The sequence below is a fragment of the Neophocaena asiaeorientalis genome, unplaced genomic scaffold (assembly GCF_003031525.2).
Source record: "Neophocaena asiaeorientalis asiaeorientalis breed wild unplaced genomic scaffold, Neophocaena_asiaeorientalis_V1.1 scaffold292, whole genome shotgun sequence".
Lineage (NCBI taxonomy): Eukaryota > Metazoa > Chordata > Mammalia > Artiodactyla > Phocoenidae > Neophocaena > Neophocaena asiaeorientalis.
Window position 1 is genome coordinate 508431 of NW_020173241.1, and position 19869 is coordinate 528299.

The 19869-nt window shown below is 45.1% G+C and overlaps 1 protein-coding gene across 3 annotated transcripts in view; it reads left to right on the forward strand.

The window, feature by feature from the left end:
* The first annotated feature begins 530 nt into the window (after positions 1-530).
* The window catches only part of PHYKPL (5-phosphohydroxy-L-lysine phospho-lyase), a 25372-nt gene continuing 6033 nt past the window's right edge, over positions 531-19869 (forward strand). The window contains exons 1-8 of one of the 3 annotated variants that reach the window (XM_024745597.1): positions 531-608; positions 1666-1784; positions 2283-2442; positions 5693-5767; positions 6538-6625; positions 6703-6819; positions 8360-8442; positions 8697-8922. In XM_024745597.1, the coding sequence (XP_024601365.1) occupies positions 550-608; positions 1666-1784; positions 2283-2442; positions 5693-5767; positions 6538-6625; positions 6703-6819; positions 8360-8442; positions 8697-8922 (927 nt within the window). In that variant the 5' untranslated portion in view covers positions 531-549. Of the gene's footprint in view, positions 609-1665; positions 1785-2282; positions 2443-4295; positions 4510-5692; positions 5768-6537; positions 6626-6702; positions 6820-8359; positions 8443-8696; positions 8923-19869 lie in introns of those variants that run through there. The other 2 variants (XM_024745599.1, XM_024745600.1) reach the window with 2 other exon arrangements.

The window sequence follows — 19869 nt, forward strand, 5'->3', positions numbered from 1 at the left end:
CAAGATCCTGACCCTGGGCTTTGCCTACTTGAGGCCCCAGCTGTGCACCAGGCTGGGTGCCTGTCACACGTTCCCATTGAACGCTTACGGCTCATCCCATTTTATGCACGGGGAAGGCGACTTAGGGACTGAGCTCGAGGCCCCTGCCGAGGCTCAGAGACCCCACTCGAGTGTGGGAGCAGCGGCGGGGCCGCCGGGGGGCACTTCCCGGGGAGGGAAACAGCAGCGGCCGGGAGGGCGAGGACCGTGGTGCGTTCCCAGGGCCGGGGCAGCACTAGGCGAGGCGAGCACAAACCCCGCTCCCGCGCGGCGTTGTCTAAGGAACTTCGCAGAGGTGGGGAGCCCGTCAGACTCTTTAGCCAACTTAATTAAGGAACAAACTCGAAACGGCCCACCTGGGGGCGGGGCCGCGGGGCAAACAGTAGCTCCGAGTCGCGCTCTGCCATGGGCGGGGCCCGCAGCGGAGGCGGGGCTTGGGCGGAGCCGGGACCACCCCACCCCCACCCCCGACCTCCGCGCAGTGTCTCAGAGCGAGTGCTGGCGGGCGCCATGGCCACTGATACGCGCGGGAAGGCCGCGACTCTGGCCCTGAGGAGGCGGCTACTCAGGTACCGAGACGGCGACGCGATGGGGGGGGCCGCGCACAAGGCACGCACGTCCGGCGCGAGCCTACAGGCCCCAGCCCCCGCGGCCTCGCACGACCTATCCCTGTTCCGGCGCCTCTGGTCCCTGAGACCCCGCCGCGCGCAGCCTGTCTCGGCGGTCTTATCCCGCGCCTCCCCCGCAGCGTCTTATCCATTCCCGCAGCCGGGCTCCTGGGAGGACCTCGCCCAGTGGTGGCCCGCCCTCCGGACCTGGGCCCGGCTCGGGAGTGACCCAGGAAGGGGCTGAAAGTCCAGACGAAGGGTGGGGTGGGGTGTCGGCTCACAGGCAGCCTTAGAGAAAGTCTACCCTTGACCTGTGTCTGAGGGGCTGTCGGTGGGACGTGGGGCATGAGGCAGCCTTGGGCTAGAGCTTGGGGCTGGCCCCCACCAGGGCAGCAGGCTTGGAGGGCAAGGACTTGTTTAGGGCCGAGAGCCAGCCACCAAATGGTGGTGCCCTACTCACTCATACCAGCAAAGAGACACTGCCTTAGGGAGCCCGTGTGGGTCTGGAGCAGCCACCTTTCCCGGGACCCGAGCGACTCAATGGGCACATGTGGGAATGAATGAAGCCACATAGCCTTCAAATGACTTAAGAAACAATTTGTTTTTGTTTTTTGCGGTACGCGGGCCTCTCACTGTTGTGGTCTCTCCGTTGCGGAGCACAGGCTCCGGACGCGCAGGCTCAGCGGCCATGGCTCACGGGCCTAGCTGCTCCGCGGCATGTGGGGTCTTCCCGGACCAGGGCTCAAACGCGTGTCCCCTGCATCGGCAGGCGGACTCTCAACCACTGCACCACCAGGGAAGCCCAAGAAACAGTTTGTTTTAGCAACTTCTTACCCCATCCTTTTCTCCTTTCCAGCCACCTGTGGAGTGGGGGAGGGAGTGGAGACAGGGACGCAACAACTTGCCCTTCAAGCTTTTGTCCTTTCCAGAAACTGGGAAAGGGTAGGGGGAGGCCTCTGATGGGTGGATTTCTCCCTTCCCGTCTTCAGACATGGCTGTCCATTCGTTGTCCCCACAGCAATTCCTGCAGACTCTTTTTTCCTGAGGATCCTATTAAGATTGTCCGGGGCCAAGGGCAATACATGTATGATGAACAGGGGGCAGAATACATCGATTGCATCAACAATGTGGCTCACGGTCAGTATCATACCTCAAGATGGGGCAGGAAAGCATGCCAACACTGTGAACCTGGTCCAAGGGTGAACCTGAGGTTCAGAGAGGTACAGAGAACTCAGGTTCTGCTTAGCCAGCATCCATGTGCAGAGGAGACCCGGTTTTCATATGTATATGTATAACTGATCCACTTTGTTTCAAAGCAGAAACTAACACACCATTGTAAAGCAATTATACCCAATAAAGATGTTAAAAAAAAAAAAAAAGCATAGGTTTTCGAGATCAGGTTTCTGCCAGAGAACTTTGCCTTCTGCCAGAATCTCAGGGACTCCTTTCTAGGTCTCCCTTTCCAGAGTGGCACCTCTGTCTCACCCCCTCTGTCTTCAGACTCCCGTCTTTCCTCTGTACCTCTGCCTCTATAACTGCATCTCCTTTAGTTGGGTTCACAGATTGGGGCTGGGAGAGGCCCGGAGGGATTGGCTGAGTGGGGCCGGCTGTGTGATGGAGGTGGCCCTCTTGCAGTTGGGCACTGCCACCCTCTCGTGGTCCAAGCAGCACATGAACAGAACCAGGTGCTCAACACCAACAGCCGGTACCTGCACGACAACATCGTGGATTACGCACAGAGGCTGTCCGAGACCCTACCGGAGAAGCTCTGTGTATTTTATTTCCTGAATTCTGGGTAAGTGCACTGTGGCCAGCCCCCAGCAAAAGGATGAGACAACAATGGAGAGATTTGCTCACATGGGCATAGCATTGTGTAGCCGACGGAGTGTGGGGAGAGGCAGCCCTCAGTGGGCCAGGCACCCACACTTCCTAGCTGCAGGCCCCACTGCTTCTCTGTCAGATCCACTTTCCTGTTCTCTTTGTAAGGAGTGCCATTACCTCTCTTCTAAGATCATTGTTGGGGCTTACCAAGGTAATATGTTCCTTTATTTCTGCTTTATGCATACACAGGCACAGTGCTGGGAGCTACAGCCAAAATCCCTGCTCTGTAAGGAACAGAAACATCAAAGATGCTTCAAAGAAATACAAAATTACAAAGAGGAATCATTTTCTGGAGGAAAACTACAGAGAATAATGAGGCATAGAAGCAGTGGGGTGACCTGGCCTGCTCTGAGAGGGTCGGGGAAGGTGTCCCTGAAGAAGTGATGTTAGGCTAAGAGCTGACTAGGGGATAGCTAGATGAGGAGGAAGGTAGGGTGCTGCCCGCTCCATTGGAAGTGTTCTTGTCAAGGTCACCACACAGAACAGCCTGTACAGAGGTCCTATGGCAGGAAGAATATTTGCACCCCAGCGCACTTGAGCTGAAAGGCAGCCAGTGAGGGAGGGCAGAGGGTGGGAGCCTGGGGACACTGGAGAGGGAGGCAGGGCCCATCACCCAGGGCTTTATTGGTCAAGTGAGGAATCTGTGTATCCCAAGAGCATTGGGAAGCCATCAGAGGGTTTTAATCAGGTAAGTGGTATCATCAGGACTGGAGGAAAGCAAGAATGGACACCATTAGGCACCAGTTTAGTGACCGGTGATAGGTTATGCTACACTGGGAGTAGCAGTAGAGGCAGAAATGGCAGATGATGGCGTGTACACAGAACCAGCCCAGTGTGCCTGGGAGAGAAAAGTACAGAGAATTATGAGGCATAGAAACAGAGGGGGGACCTGGTCTCTTTGCTGCCTTTGTCTTCCTGTTTCTCAGTAATATTGCCAGAGTTACCACTCTCTCTGGAAATGCTTTCTGGTCTTGCTTCCAGAACATTTCACGCTTCTTGTTTTCTGCCAGCTTCTGGCCACTCCCCCTGTCTCCTATGCTGATTCTTCCTACTCTATTCCTCAGGGCTGGTCCTCTCTGAGCCCTCTGCCTTCCTTACCTCATCCATTCCCGTGTATTACATATCATCCACATGCTGGTGACTCCCAACTTTGTATCTTTTTAAAATTTATTTATTTATTTGGCTGTGCCAGGAATTCGTTGCAGCACGTGGGATCTTCATTGCAGCATGCAGGATCTTTAGTTGCGACGTGTGAGATCTAGTTCCTTGACCAGAGATCGAACCCGGGCCCCCTGCATTGGGAGTGTGGAGTCTTAACCACTGGACCACCAGGGAAGTCCCCCAAATTTGTATCTTAAACCCAGATGTTTCCCATGTGTTCCAGCCTCAAGGTTCTAACTGCCCACTTGACTTTGGAACAGGTCTAACATCACCTGTCCAAAAGACATCAGGAGTTGATCGTCAGGTTTCCTTGGTGGCGCAGTGGTTAAGAATCCGCCTGCCAGTGCGGGGGACACGGCTTCTATCCCTGGTCCGGGAAGATCCCACATGCCGCAGAGCAACTAAGCCCATGAGCCACAACTACTGAGCCTGTGCTCTAGAGCCCACAAGCCACAAATACTGAGCCCACGTGCTGCAACTACTGAAGCCCGCATGCCTAGAGCCCATGCTCCACAAGAGAAGCCACCGCAATGAGAAGCCCTCGCACCACAACAGAGTAGCCCCCACTTGCTGCAACTAGAGAAAGCCCGTGCACAGCAACGAAGACCCAATGCAGCTAAAAATAAATAAATAAATATATATATATTTTTTTAAAAAAAAGAAAAGAAAGAATTGTCTTCGCTAACACCTGGTGTGGGACCATGGCACTGGCTCTCCCTGACATTCTCAGGAACCTACCCCAGACTTTCCCAAGAAGACCGGCCCTCCCTCACCCTATCTGTCCTGGCAAATGCCAGCACCGTCTGCGCCTCTGCTCAAGGTAGAAACGCACCCTCCTCCCAGTCCTGCATCAGGCTTGCCTTGTCTGTCTCCAGGTTGTCTCCTAACTCCATTCACCTCTCTCTGCGTGGTCACCACCTGCTCTCACCTTCGTGTCCTTCTAGGTCTCCTCACTTGCACTTTAATTCCCTTCTACTCCATTATATACACAGAGAGGCTTCCTCCTCATATGGGAGCTGAATCATGTCCCTTCTCTGATTAAAACTTTTCAGTAGCTTCACATGGCACTGAGAAGAAAATCCAGGCTCCTTCTGCAGCCCTGCCTATCTCCCCACTTCCTCTCTCATGCTGCCCCTGGCCTCCCTTGTCTTCTTGTGGTTCCCTGAGCAATTTTCCTTCACAAGGTCTTTGTGTGTGCTGCTCATTCTGCCTAGAAACTTCACCCTCAGGACTACAGGTGTGGCCTTCGTCTGTTCTGGCTGCCGTAACAAAATACTGTAGACGTGGTGGCTTAAACAGAAATTTATTGTCCCACAGTTCTGGAAGTCAGAATCCAAGATCAAGTTGCTGGCAGATTTGGTTTTGTTGAGTCCTCTCTCCTCGGTTGCAGGTGGCCACCTTCTCACTGTCTTCACATGGCCTTTCTTCGGAGCATGCACACCCCCGGGTGTCTCTCTGTGTGTCCAAATGTCTTCTTACAAAGAGACCAGTTGTATTGGATTAAGGCCACCCAGATGGCCTCATTTTAACTTAATCACCTCTTTAAAGGCCCTGTCTCTAAATACAATCACATTCTGAGATACTGGGAGTTAGGGCTTCAACACATGAATTTGGGGAGACACGATTCATCCCATAACACCCCTTATCTAAGGTAGGGCCCCACCTGGTTCTCTCGGTACCCTGTGTCCATTGTAGCACTTACCAAATGATCATTCTGTCTTTGTTTTTTGGCTTTCGTTACACATAGTAGAATGTAAGTTCCAGGAGGGCCAGAGCCTGCCTGTTTTACTTAACTATTTTCGCCCCCAGCTCCTAGCACATTGAAGGCATTTGATAAATGTTTACTGAATGAATAAGTGAATGACTAATGAATGGTGTCCTAAGAATCTTCTTGCTGCTGGAAGGGCTCTTCCTTCCCTCCAGGTTTCTCTGTAGAAAGCAGTGATCCTGGAGGGAAAGCCCTTGGATAGCTGTCCAAGCAGTATCCACTTTTTCTGTCATAGGTCAGAAGCCAACGACCTGGCCCTGAGGCTGGCGCGCCAATACACAGGACACTGGGACGTGGTGGTATTAGATCAGTAAGTGCCATTTCCAGAAGCGTGGGCCTGCTGCTTATTGGGGATCAGTGAGGCTCTGATTTTGGGTGCCTTGGGCAGGAAAGATGAGGGGCCTGGGCCTGGAGAGGATCATGAGGACCTGGCCACAGAGACACCCCCCACACACACACACCAGGCGGCTCTTTCCCCCAGGTGTCTCTTCTGTGGTGGCAGCTTCTGGGGAGCAGAGAATGCTTTATAAGGTGGTGAGAGTTGGTCCCACATATTAGGTATTAAAACTGTTGTAGGGACTTCCCTGGTGGGCCAGTGGTTAGGACTCTGCACTGCCAATGCAGGGGGCGCAGGTTTGATCCCTGGTCGGGAAACTAAGATCCCACATGCCGTGTGGCACGGCCAAAAGATTAAAAAAATAAAATTAAAAAATATTCCAACAGTAGCTCCCATTGTACTGAGTATCTGCTGTGCACAAGACCCAGGCCCAGGGTTAGAGCATTATCACATTTAAGGTTCATTACAACCATGAAGGAGAAACACCCCCCCCCAACTTTACAGAGGAGGGAACTGAGCCCAAAGATTTTAACGATTAGCCACCGTTACATAGCTAGTAAGTGGCCTTGGAGGAAGGCTTGCTGACTCCAAGGCCTGTGCTCGTTCCTGGCCCTAGGACTCAGGCTGTGTCTGAAAGGTTGGTCTTCCCTGAGTGTTTCCTGAGGTGAATAGACAGTTGTCAGGGCCAGGCCAGGGAGTACATGCCACCTGGGTCTGAGCCCACTCTCCCTTCTCCTTCCCAGTGCTTATCATGGTCACCTGAGCTCCCTGATCGACATCAGCCCCTACAAGTTCCGGGACCTGGATGGCCAGAAGGAGTGGGTCCACGTGGTATGCACTGCTCAAATGGGCAACAGGCCGGTGCTTGCGCCTCAGCCTGGATGACATGGTGCTGTCACTCCCCACAGGCACCTCTCCCAGACACTTACCGGGGCCCCTACCGGGAGGACCACCCCAATCCAGCTGTGGCCTATGCCAGTGAGGTGAAACGTGTGGTCGGCAGCGCACAGGAGAAGGGCAGGAAGGTAACCACATCCACGCAGGTCTGGTCCAGCAAATAGCAAATGTTGCCAGCCCTGGACTGGATCTTGGGAACCCTGAGAGAAATTGGAACCAGGGCCTGCCCTTTGGGAGTCTAGTAGAGGGATTAAGTGCTCAGCAGAGAGTTTAGGTAGAGATATGTCCTGGGCGTTACTGGACTCCAGGGGCCCAAGCTGGACTGGGGTGTGTGTGATGGTGGGCCCGTGGAGGGGGTGCTGCCTGATTTTAGTAATATAAGGTGAGTAGGAGTTAGCCATTCAAGGTGGGGTCGGGGTAGACAAGGAAAGGCATCCTCAACAGAGCGGCGGCCTGTGCACGAACCATGTGAGTATGGGGCCAGGCTGAGCCGGCAGGAGATGAACCTAGAGAAGCAGGCAGGACCATAGGCCCGCGGACTGCAAGTGCCCCTTTAGCTGAGGGGCTAGAGGCCATGGGAGACCTTTGTAGAGTTTTAAGAGAGAAGGTAATAGGACCAGGGGATGCAGTTGAATGGGGCCAGTCTGAGGGCAGGTGACATGAGGAGGCCCTGTTGGCCCGAGTGAGCAATGGGGAGACCCACCCAGGGCAGTGTAGTAGAGATGGATTGTGGGGCAGAGACAGGAGAGATACGTCATACCCTGGAAGAGCAGCAGCCACGGCAGCAGTAGAGGGGAGGCAGCTGGTGATTGGTATTAGGGCTCTCTAGAAGGCTTTGCTGAAGGAGTGACAGCTGAACACAGGATATATAGCAAAGACAGGCCAGAAAGGTTGGCAGAGCCAGATCCAGGAAGCCTGGCCCATGCATTTCCGATGCTCTGCACCTACTTATATAAAACCAAAAAAGAGATTCCTGTGGTGGCAGCATGGGTGGGTGACCGGTTTCCCACCCCGTCAGTCCTTCCTTCATCCCAGCAGTAGCCTCTGAAGCAGCTCCAAGGCAGAACACAGTTTGGAAGTCATTGCTATAAGCAAAAGGGTCAGTGAAGGGTTTTAAACAGGACAGTGATGAGCTCAGTGTCTACACTGAGGCATCACCCTGGTGGCCAGTGGAGGATGGATTGGAAGAGGTGTCCAGTTAGAAGGCAGGAGGCCAAGGCAGAAACTGGCAGGTCTGCCAGGAGGCAGGAGTATCCAGCGGGGAGGGGAAGGAGTGGGTGCAACGATGTTACAGGGATAGAGTCAGAGGCTGTGCTGACTGATAGATGAAGAAGGTGGCTGGATCAAGGATGGGGCCAGATTTCTGTCCTAGTTGGGAGGGATGGGACTCACCATATGGGAGAAGGGAAGGAACATGCTTATGGGGGAGAAGTCTGGATTTCATCTGGAGCATGCTAAGTACAGGGGGTCTGGAGGCATCCAGGTGGTAAGAATTGGTTCAAGTCCTGAAAAAGCTACATCACAGACCCTCAGGTGTGATGTGGAGCCCAAAGTGGGGGCACAGTGCGGACAGTAACTCATCATGTTTGGAGCCAGCACTGAGCATCAGCGGACGTGCTCAGCTTGAAGCTCAGCCCCTCCGCAGTGCCATTCCCTTCTCCTCCACAGATTGCAGCGTTCTTTGCTGAGTCTCTGCCCAGTGTGGGAGGGCAGATCATTCCTCCTGCTGGCTACTTCCCAGAAGTGGCAGGGTGAGTAGGTGGGAGAGGCTGCCCCAGGGTGGGGTTTGCCAGCCTTTGTTCCAAATTCCAACCTCAGCCTGGCAATTCCTGCCAGAATTGTCAGACAAAGCCCCTGAAGAAATAGTGGCTCCAAGAAGGCCAGCTATCTGCATGAGGTCCCCACCTTACTGTTGGCAAAGCCAGGATTCAGAGTCCCAAGACCCAGCTCCTGGTCTCCTCCCTCTCACCACAGTCCCCCATCAGCCATGTGTCCTCTGCCACAGGCACATCCGCAGGGCCGGAGGGGTCTTTGTTGCAGACGAGATTCAAGTGGGCTTTGGCCGAGTAGGCAAGCACTTCTGGGCCTTCCAGCTGCAGGGGGAAGACTTTGTCCCCGACATTGTCACCATGGGCAAGTCTATTGGCAATGGCCACCCTGTAGCCTGTGTGGCCACAACACATGCTGTGGCGAGGGCATTTGAAGCCACCGGCGTCGAGTACTTCAACACGGTGAGTGAAGGCTCCAGGGCCAGGAAGCACCATGGTGGCTTCTGTACAAACAAGGCCACTACTACTCACTAATTTTTTTGTAAATATAGTTGTTTTATCGTAAATATTACAGTAAATATAAATAGGTATAACCCATATAAACAAAAGCTCGTTGGCTTCCTCACAAGTTTTTGAGAGTGTAAGGGAATTCTAAGACCGAAAGTTTGAGAACCACTGCATTATCATTCAATTCTAGTTTTTTCAAATCTTTTTGTTAACCTCTGACTTACTGCCATTTATTCTTTTGATACTTATTCTGTAAAATGTGTTGTTTTACGTGATTGTTCTACATGTCCTTGGGAAATTGTGGGTTCTCTAAATGTTGTTTGCCAGACTCCCTGAATGTCTCTTAGGTCACACTTGTTAATTGTGTTGTTTGAATCTTCTGTATTCTTACTGGATTTTTTTTTTTCCTACTTAACCTACTAATAATTAAGAACTGTGTGTTTAAATCTCACACTATGATGAAAAATGATCAATTTTTTTCTTGTAATACTGTTAATTTTTGCTTCATATATTGTGAGGCTGTTAAGTAATACATATATTACTTAATAATATTAAGTAGTATATATATATATACTTTTGGGGTTTTTTTGGCCACGCTGCTTGGCTTACAGGATCTTAGTTCCCCAACCAGGGATTGAATCTGTGCCCTCGGCAATGAAAGCATGGAGTCCTAACCACTGGACTGCCAGGGAATTCCCAGTATATATGTTTTTTTTTTTTTCTGTATGTTCATTGGGAATTGAATCTTTTTCTTGATTGAGGTATAATTGACATATAACATTATATTGATTTCAGGTGTACAACGTAATGATTCAGTACTTGTGTGTGTGTGTATGTATATATGTGTGTGTGTATATATATGTGTGAATGTATATATATGGTGATCACCACGATAATTCTAGTTAACATCCATCACCATACATGGTTACAATTTTTTTTTCTTATGATGATGAGAACTTTTAAGATCTGTTAGCAGCTTTCAAGCATACAATACAGTATTATTAACTACAGTCACTATGCGTCCCTGGGACTTAATTATTTTATACCTGAAAGTTTGTACCTTTCGACCCCCTTCACCCATTTTGCCCACCCCCACCTCTGGCAAGCACCAATCTGTTCTCTGTATCTAAAAGTTCAGGGTTTTTTGGGTGTTTGGTTTTTGGTTTTCTTAGATTCCACATATAAGTGGAATCATATGGTATTTGTCTTCTCTGTCAGATTTATTTCACTTAGCATAATGCCCTCAAGTTATGAAAGCATCTTGTTGCAAATGGCAAGATTTCCTTCTTTTTTAGGGCTGAATTTTATATATATACATTCCATTCATCAATCAACAGACACATATCTTGGCTATTGTAAATAATTCTGCCATGACTGTAGGGGTGCAGATAGCTCTTTAAGATAGTATTTTCAGTTCCTTCAGATAAATATCCAAAGTGGAATTGCTGGATCACATGGTAGTTCTATTTTTAGTTTTCTGAGTAACTTCCACACTGTTTTCCATAGTGGCTGCACCAATGTACATTCCCACCAACAATGCACAAGGATTCCTTTTTCTCCACAACCTTGCCAGCACTTGTTATTTCTGGTCTTTTTGATAATAGCCATTCTAACAGGTGTGAGGTGACATCTCATTGTGGTTTTGATTTGCATTGCCCTGACGATTAGTGGTGTTGAGCACCTTTTCGTGTACCTGTTAGCCATCTGTATGTCTTCTTTGGAAAAATGTCTATTCAGATTTCTACCCAATTTTTTTAAATTTATTTATTTAATTTATTTATTTTTGGCTGTGTTGGGTCTTCGTTGCTGTGTGCCGGCTTTCTCTAGTTGCAGCGAGTGGGGCTTCAGTAGCTGTGGCACATGGGTTCAGTACTTGTGGCTTGTGGGCTCTAGAGCACAGGCTCAGTAGTTGTGGCGCACGGGCTTAGTTGCTCCGTGGCATGTGGGATTTTCCTGGACCAGGGCTTGAACCTGTGTCCCCTGCATTGGCAGGCAGATTCTTAACCACTGCGCCACCAGGGAAGCCCCTCTACCCAATTTTTAATTGTATTGCTCTGTTTTTTGCTACTGAGTTACATGAATTCTTTATATATTTTGGATATTAGCTCCTTATCAGATACATGATTTGCAAATATTTTCTCCCAGTCAGTTGATTGCCTTTTCATTTTGTTGATGATTTGCTGTGCAAAGCTTTTTAGTTTTATGTAGTCCCGCTTGTTTATTTTTGCTTTTGTTACCTTTGCTTTCAAGTGTCAAATCCAAAAAATCATTGCCAAGACCAATGTCAAGGAGCTTACCGCCTATGTTTTCTTTAGGAGTTTTATGATTTCATGTCTTACATTCAAATCTTCAGTCCATTTTGAGTTAATTTTTTGTGTATGGTGTAAAAAAGTGGTCCAGTTTCATTCTTTTGCATGTGGCTGTGCAGTTTCTCAAGAATTGAGTCTTTTATTATATGGAGTAATAGTTTCCATTCCTAATAATGTTTTTGGTCTTAAAGTTTATTTTATCTGATATTATAAAGCTAAGTCAGCTTTCTTTTGACTATCAATTACCCAATGTATTATTTTCTACCCTTCTATTTTCAACCTTGTGTGCTCATGCTTTAGGTGTATTTCTTTTAACCAGCATATATCTAGAATTTGGGTTTTTGCCCAAATCTGTTAATATTTGACTTCAAAGTAATGACTTTAAATTTAACGTAACTATTGATGTATTTAGGCCTGTTGCTAGCATCTTAATTTATAATTTCAGCTTACCATACTTTTCTGTGTCTTTTAATCCTTCCTATTTTATTTAAGTATCTGTATTACAAGTATTTCATCCCAAATTCCTTTCAGTGGAAGCCTTTATGTTGCAAACCTTCTGAGGTCTTCTGTGCCTAAGGGTATTTGTGTCAGGCCCTCATATTTAACTATTTTAGCCAAAAATAGAATCTAGGTCCTAGTTACTGTAAAAGTATATTCCAGGGACTTCCCTGGCTGTCCAGTGGTTAAGACTCCACGCTTCCACTCCAGGGGGCACAGGTTCAGTCCCTGGTCAGGGAACTAAGATTCTGCATGCCACGCAGCAGGCCTAAATAAATAAAGTCAGTGCTGATGGATTCATTTTTTTTAAAAGTGTATTCCATTGTCACCTTGCATGCAGTGTTGCTGTTGAAAACGCTGAAATCACTGATTCTTTTTTAGTTGAGGTATAATTCACATATTATAAAATTTACTCTTTCAAATACAAATTCAATGGTTTTTAATTCAAGTACAATTCAGTCTTTTATAGTATACTCACCAAGTTGTTCAGCCATTATTACTGTCTTAATTTTCATTGTTGTACATTTTCATCACCCCAAAAAGCAACTCCATACCCATTAGCAATCACTCCCCATTGCCTTTTCTCTACAAGTACTGGCAATCACTAACCTTCTTTCTGTCTCCATGGATTTGCCTGTTCTTGACATTTCACATAAATGCAGTCACACAATATGTGACCTTTTGTGTCTGGCTTCTATCACGTAGCATGTTTTCAAGGTTCATCCATGTTATAGCATGAATCAGTCTTTCATTCCTTTTTATGAATGATTAATGTTCCATTGTATGAGTATACCGTGTTTCATTTATCCATTCTTCAGTGGAATGTGTTTTCAGTTCTTTTGAGCGTATGCCTTACCTATGAGTGGAATTGCTGGGTCATATGGCAACTCTTAAGTTTAACTTTTTGAGGAATGACAAAGTTTTTCCAAGCAGCTATACCACTTTACATGCAACATATGAGGGTTCCAATTTCTCCATATCCTCTCCAGCATTTATTTTCTCTCTCTTATTATAGCCATCCTAGTGAGTGTGAAGTGGTATCTCATTATGATTTGCATTTGCCTGATGGCTAGAGGTGCTGAGAATCTTCTCATGTGCTTATTGACCATATATATATATATATATATATATATATACACATATGTATGTATATATATATGTATCCCATTATATATGACATATATATTCCAAAGAATATATCCTTTGCAAACTTTTTAATTGGGTTACCTGTCTGTTTTTGCTGCGTTGTAAGCATTTTTTTTTTTTTTTTTTTTTTTTTTTTTGCGGTACGCGGGCCTCCCACTGCCGTGGCCTCTCCCGCACAGGCTCCGGAGGCGCAGGTCCAGCGGCCATGGCTCACGGGCCCAGCCGCTCCGCGGCATGTGGGATCTTCCCAGACCGGGGCACGAACCCGTGTCTCCTGCATCGGCAGGCAGAACACTCAACCACTGCGCCACCAGGGAAGCCCTGTAAGCGTTCTTTATGTATCCTAAATACTAGATTCTTACCAAATACATAATTTGTAAGTATTTTCTCCCATTATTTGAGGTGTCTTTTCACTTTTTCGGTAGTATCCTTTGAAGCACAGAAGTTTTTAATTTTGATGAAGTCCAGTTTATTTTTTCTTTGGTTGCTTGTACTTTGGAGTCATAGCTAACAAACCATTGCCTAATCAACGGTCATAAAGATTTACACCTCTGTTTTCTTCCTAGAATTTTATAGTTTTTATTGTTATATTTAGGTATTGGATCCATTTTGAGCTAGTTTTTAAATATGGTATGAGGTGGAGTTACTTAACTTTGCATATAGATATCCAGTTGTCCCAACACCTTTTGCTGAAAAGACTGTTCTTTATTATATCTTATCCCATTGAATGGTCTTGGCACCCTTGTCAAGAATCAATCAACCAGGGCTTCCCTGGTGGTGCAGTGGTTAAGAATCCACCTGCCAATGCAGGGGACATAGGTTCAAGCCCTGGTCCGGGAAGATCCCACATGCCGCAGAGCAACTAAGCCCATGTGCCACAACTACTGAGCCTGCACTCTAGAGTCCACAAGCCACAACTACTGAAGCCCGTGTGCCACAACTACTGAAGCCCGCGCACCTAGAGCCTGTGCTCTGCAACAAGAGAAGCCACCGCAATGAGAAGCCCGCGCACCACAACAAAGAGTAGCCCCTGCTCTCAGCAACTAGAGAAAATCCGTGTGCAGCAGCGAAGACCCAATGCAGCCAAAAATTAAATAACTGAATTTAAAAAAAAAATCAATCAACCATAAATGCATGATTTTTTTTTTTTTTTTTGGCTGCATTGGGTCTTAGTTGCAGCACACGGGATCTTTGTTGTGGCATGCAGGATCTTTCATTGCAGCACACAGCCTCAGTAGTTGCAGTGTGCAGGCTCTCTAGTTGTGGTGTGCATTTTCTAGATCTAGCACGTGGGCTTAGTTGCCCCATGGCATGTGGGATCTTAGTTCCAGTTCCCCAATCAGGGATTGAACCTGCGTCCCCTGCATTGGAAGGTGGATTCTTTAACCACTGGACCACCAGAGAAGTCCCAAATGTATGGATTTAATGGTTTATTTGTAAACTTCCAGTTCTGTCCCACTGATCAAAAATCTATCCTCCTGCCAGTTGCACACAGTCTAGACTACTCTACTTTGTAGTATGTTTTGAAATCAGGAACTGTTAATCCCCCAGTCTTTGTTCTTCTTTTTGAAGACTGTTGTGGCTATTCTGGGTCCCTTGCATTTCAATATGAATTTTCATAATTAGCTTGTCAATTTCTACCAAAAAAGCAGCTTGGAGTTTGATAAGAGATTGCATTGAATCTGTAGATCAGTTTGGAGAGTATTGCCATCTTAACAGTACTAAGTCTTCTAATCCATAAACATGAGATATCTGTCCATTTATGGAGGTCTTTGTTTTTCAATCATGTTCATAATTTTCATTGTAAAAGTCTTTTTCTTTTTTTTTTTGGCCACACCACATGCGGGATCTTAGTTCCCTGATCAGGGATTGAACCCACACCCTCTGCAGTGGAAGCGCAGAGTCTTAACCACTGGACCTCCAGGGAAGTCCCTGTAAAAGTCTTGGAACTACTTTTGTTAAATTTACTCCTAAGTATTGTATTCTTCTTCATGCTTTTATAAATTGAATTGTTTTTTTCATTTCACTTTAAGATTCTTCATTGCTGGTGTACAGAAATACAGTTGATTTTTGGATATTGATCTTGTATCATGCAGCCTTACTGAATGCATTTATTAGCTCTAATAGTTTTTTATAGATTCTGTAGAATTTTCTGTATACCAAATTATGTCATCTGTGAATAGAAATGGTTTTCTTGTTCCTTTCCATTCTGAATGCCTTTTATTTCTTTTTCTTGCCTAACTGCCCTAGAACCTCCAGTACAATATTGACTACAAATGGCAAGAGTAGACATCTTGTCTTCTTCCTAATCTTAGGGGAAAACATTCAGTCTTTCACCGTTAAGTATAATATCAGCTGTGAGTTTTTCATAGAAGCCTTTTATCAGGTTGAAGAAGTTCCCCTTTTTTCCTAATTTTTGAGAGCTTTTATAATGAAGGCTGTTGGGTTTTATCAAATGCTTTTTCTTCGTTTATTGTAATGATCATGTGATTTTTTTTGTCCTTAATCCTATTAATATGGTTTATTACATTATTTGATTTTCACATGTCAAACCAACTTTACATTGCTGAGATAAATCCCACGTGATCATGGTGTATAATCCTTTTTATATGTTGCTAGATTAAGTTTGCTATTGTAATTTTTGAGGATTTTTACATCTATGTTCTTAAGAGATACTGATCTATAGTTTTCTTGGGATATCATTGTCTGGTTTTGGTATCAGGGTAATACTGGCCTCAAAGAATGATCCAGGGGCTTCCCTGGTGGCGCAGTGGTTGAGAGTCCGCCTGCCGATGCAGGGGACACGGGTTCGTGCCCCGGTCCAGGAAGATCCCACATGCCGCGGAGCAGCTAGGCCCGTGAGCCATGGCTGCTGGGCCTGCGTGTCCGGAGCCTGTGCTCTGCAACGTTAGAGGCCACAACAGTGAGAGGCCCACGTACTGCAAAAAAAAATGATCCAGGAAGTGTTCATGCCTCTTCTATTTTCTGGAAGACTTTCTGAAAGATTGGTAATAATTCTTTCAACATTTTGGTAGAATTCACCAGTGAAGCCATCTGGTTCTAGGCTTTGCTTTGTGAGGGTTTTTTTTATTATTAATTCATTCTTTTTACTTGCCACAGGTCTATTCAGATTTTCTATTTCTTCTCGAATCAGTGTCAGTATTTTTTATCTTTCTAGGAATTTGTTCATTTCATCTAAGTTATCTAGCTTGTTGACAGACAGTTCACATTATTCCCTTATACTTCTTTTTACTCCTATAAGATTGGCAGTGATATGTCCTCTTCATTCCTGATCTTAGTAATTTGACTCTTCTTTTTATCTTGGTCAGTCTGGCTAACGTTTGTCAATTTTGTTGACTTTCTCAGACAATCAACTTTTGGTTTTGTTGATTTTTTTCTATTGTTTTTCTATATTTCTATTTATTTCCACTGTAGTCTTTATCCTTTATTTTTGCTTTAGATTTAGTTTGCTCTTCTTTTTTATACTTTTTAAGGTGGAAATATTCATTTGAGATTTTTTTTTAACAGAAGTATTTACAGACATGAAGTTTTCTGTAAGCATTACTTTTACCACATCCCATGAGTTTAGGTATGTTGTGCTTTCTTTTTCATTTATCTCTAAATATTTTTTAATCTCCCTGTGACTTCTTTGACCCATTGTTTGTTTAAGCATGTTGTTTAATTTTCACATAGTTTTTTAGTTTTTCAGTGTTCTGTTATTTATTTCTAGCTTCATTCCACTGTGGTGAGAAAGATACTTTCTATGATTTCAGACTTTTAAAATATATTAACACTTGTTTTATAGCCTAATATATTGATATATAGTCTATCCTGGAGAATGTTCCATGTGCACTTGAGAAGAGTATTTATACTGCTTTTTTGAAGTGGAGTGTTCTGTATATATCTATTAGATCTAGTTGGTTTATAGTGTTGCTCAAGCCTTCTACTTCCTGGTTGGCCTAGTTGTTTATTATTGAAAATGAGAGACTGAACTCTCCAACTATTCTTATTGAATTCTGTAGTTCTCCTTTCAGTTAATTTTTTGCTTTACTTATTTGGGGGCTCTGTTGTTAAGTACATATGTATTTGTAGTGGTTATATCATTTTGATAGATTGACTCTTTTATCATTATGTTTTCCTGTGTTGCTAATAGCAGTTTTAATCTTGCAAGTCTTTTATGTCTGATATTACTACAGCCACACCAGCTCTCTTGGTTACTGTTTGCATGGCATACCTTCACTCTCTTGCTTTCAACCTACTTGTGTCTTTACCAGTGCTCTTTATTTCTTCATGTGGATTTGATTTACGTCTGATGTCCTTTCATTTCAGCCTGAAGAAATACTGTATTTCATGTAAAGTAGATCTGCTGCTGACAAATTTTTTTCAGTTTTTTCGTTATCTAGAACTACCTTAGTTTCTTCTCTTTTTCTTTTCTTTCTTTCTCCTTCTTTCTTTCTTTCATTCTTTCTTTTCTTTCCTTTCTTTTTTATTCTGCACCATGCATCTTGTGGGATGTTGGATTTTAGTTACCCAACTAGGGATTGAACCCGGGCCCTTGGCACAGAATCCTAACCACTGGACCACCAGGGAATTCCTGTCTCCTTTATCTTTGAAGGATACTTTTACTTTATAGAGAATTCTGGACTGACAGTATTTTTCTTTCATCACTTTGAATAGGTCATCCCACTGCCTTCTGGCCTTTAGGGTTTCTGATGAGGAATCAGCTATTAATCTTGTTGAGAATCTCTTGTACATGATGAGTTGCTTCTCTCTTGCTAATTTCAATATTCTCTCTTTGTCCTTTTTTTTTTGAGTTATAATTGACAGACAACATTATATTAGATGCAGGTGTACAATATAATGAGTCAATATTTGTATGTATTGCAAAATGATAACCACAATAAGTTTACTTGACATCCATCACCGTAAAGTTACAGTTTTTTTTCTTGTGATGAGAACTTTTAAGGTCTACTCTCTTAATAACTTTCAAATACACAATACAGTATTGCTTGTTTGTTCTGGCAGCGCTGTGCAGCACATGGGATCTTAGTTCCCCGACCAGGGATCAAACTCAAGCCCCCTGCAGTGGAAGCACAGAGTTTAACTATTGGACCATCAGGGAAGTCCCCAGTATTATTAACTATAGTCACCATGCTGTACCTTACATCCCTGTGACTTATTTACAACTGGAATTTTTTTACCTTTGACGACCTTCACCCATTTACCCACCCTCTTGTTCTTGTCTTTCAGTACCTTGGTTATGTTTTGTCTAGGTATGAAACTTGTTTATTCTACTTGGAGTTCATTGAGCTCCTTGGATGTTTAGATTGTTGTTGGGGTGTTTTTTTAGTCAAATTTAGTAAGTTTTAGACCATTGTTTCTTCAGATATTCTTTCTGCCCCTTCCTCTCCTTCTGGAATTCTTATTTGCATATGTTGGTATGCTTGTGTCCCACAGGTCTCTGAGGCTCTGTTCATTTTTTTTATTCTTTTTTCTTTCCGATTTTCAGACTGGACAGTCTCAATCAACATATCTTCAAGTTTGCTGATTCTTTCATCTGCCTGATTAAATCTGCTGTTAAGCCTCTTAATTTTTCATTTCGGCTACAGTGCTTTTCAACTCCAGACTTTCTATTTAGTTCTTTTTTATAATTTCTATTTCTTTATTGATCTTCCAAATTTGGCAAGATGCCATTTTCATGCTTAGCTTTTAATTCTTTAGATATGGTTTCCTTTAGTGTTTATGCATATTTATAATATCTGATTTAAAGTCTTTGTCTAAAAAGAAAGAAAAAGTCTTTGTCTAATAAGGCCATCATCTGGGCTTCCTCCATAACAGTTTCTGTTGATTGTATCCACACCCGCCACCACCACCACCCCATATATGGGCCATGCTTTCTTCTTTCTTTTCATGATTCATAATTATCTGTTGAGAACTAGACATTTTTAAATAATATAACGTGGCAACATTGGAAATCATTTTCCCTCCTCATGGTTTGTTGTTCATGCTTTTTGTTGTTGTTTGTATATTGCCTTTTCTGAACTAGTTCAGAACAGATAACTATGTTATCTATTATGCTAGTTCAGCATCTTGGCCAGGCCACAATTCTTTTTTTTTTTTTTTTTTTTTTTTTTTTTTTTTGCGGTACGTGGGCCTCTCACTGTTGTGGCCTCTCCCGTTGCGGAGCACAGGGTCCGGACGCGCAGGCTCAGCGGCCATGGCTCACGGGCCCAGCCGCTCCGCGGCATGTGGGATCCTCCCGGACCGGGGCACGAACCCGCGTCCCCTGCATCGGCAGGCGGACTCTCAACCACTGCGCCACCAGGGAAGCCCCCAGGCCACAATTCTAAACCAAAGATGCTGTGGGTAGAACACACGACCTTTTAACAAGTTCACAGTTGATAATAATATGCAATAAATAGCCTCAATCCATCCCCTGTGTCCATCCCACACATAATTTGCTTTGGACATATCAGAAAGCTGCCTCACAGCAAATCACCTAGGAAGCTTTTTATGATCACAAGCAAGCAAATTTTCAAGATGGTCTACAGGATACCACTGCATACCCATTGGAATGGCTGCAATTAAAAAATGCAACAGGGCTTCCCTGGTGGCGCAGTAGTTGAGAGTCCGCCTGCCGATGCAGGGGACACAGGTTTGTGCCCTGGTCCGGGAAGATTCCACATGCCGCAGAGCGGCTGGGCCCGTGAGCCATGGCCGCTGAGCCTGCGCTCCGCAACGGGAGAGGCCACAACAGTGAGAGGCCCACGTACCACACACACACACAAAAAAATGCAACAATTCCAAATGTTTTTGAGGATGTGGAGCTACTGGGATTTCATAGACTAATGGTGGGAATGTAATATGGTACGACTTTGGAAAACAGTTTCACTTTTTTTTTTTTTTTTTTTTTTTTTTTTCTTTTTTTTTTTTATTAAAATTTTTTTTT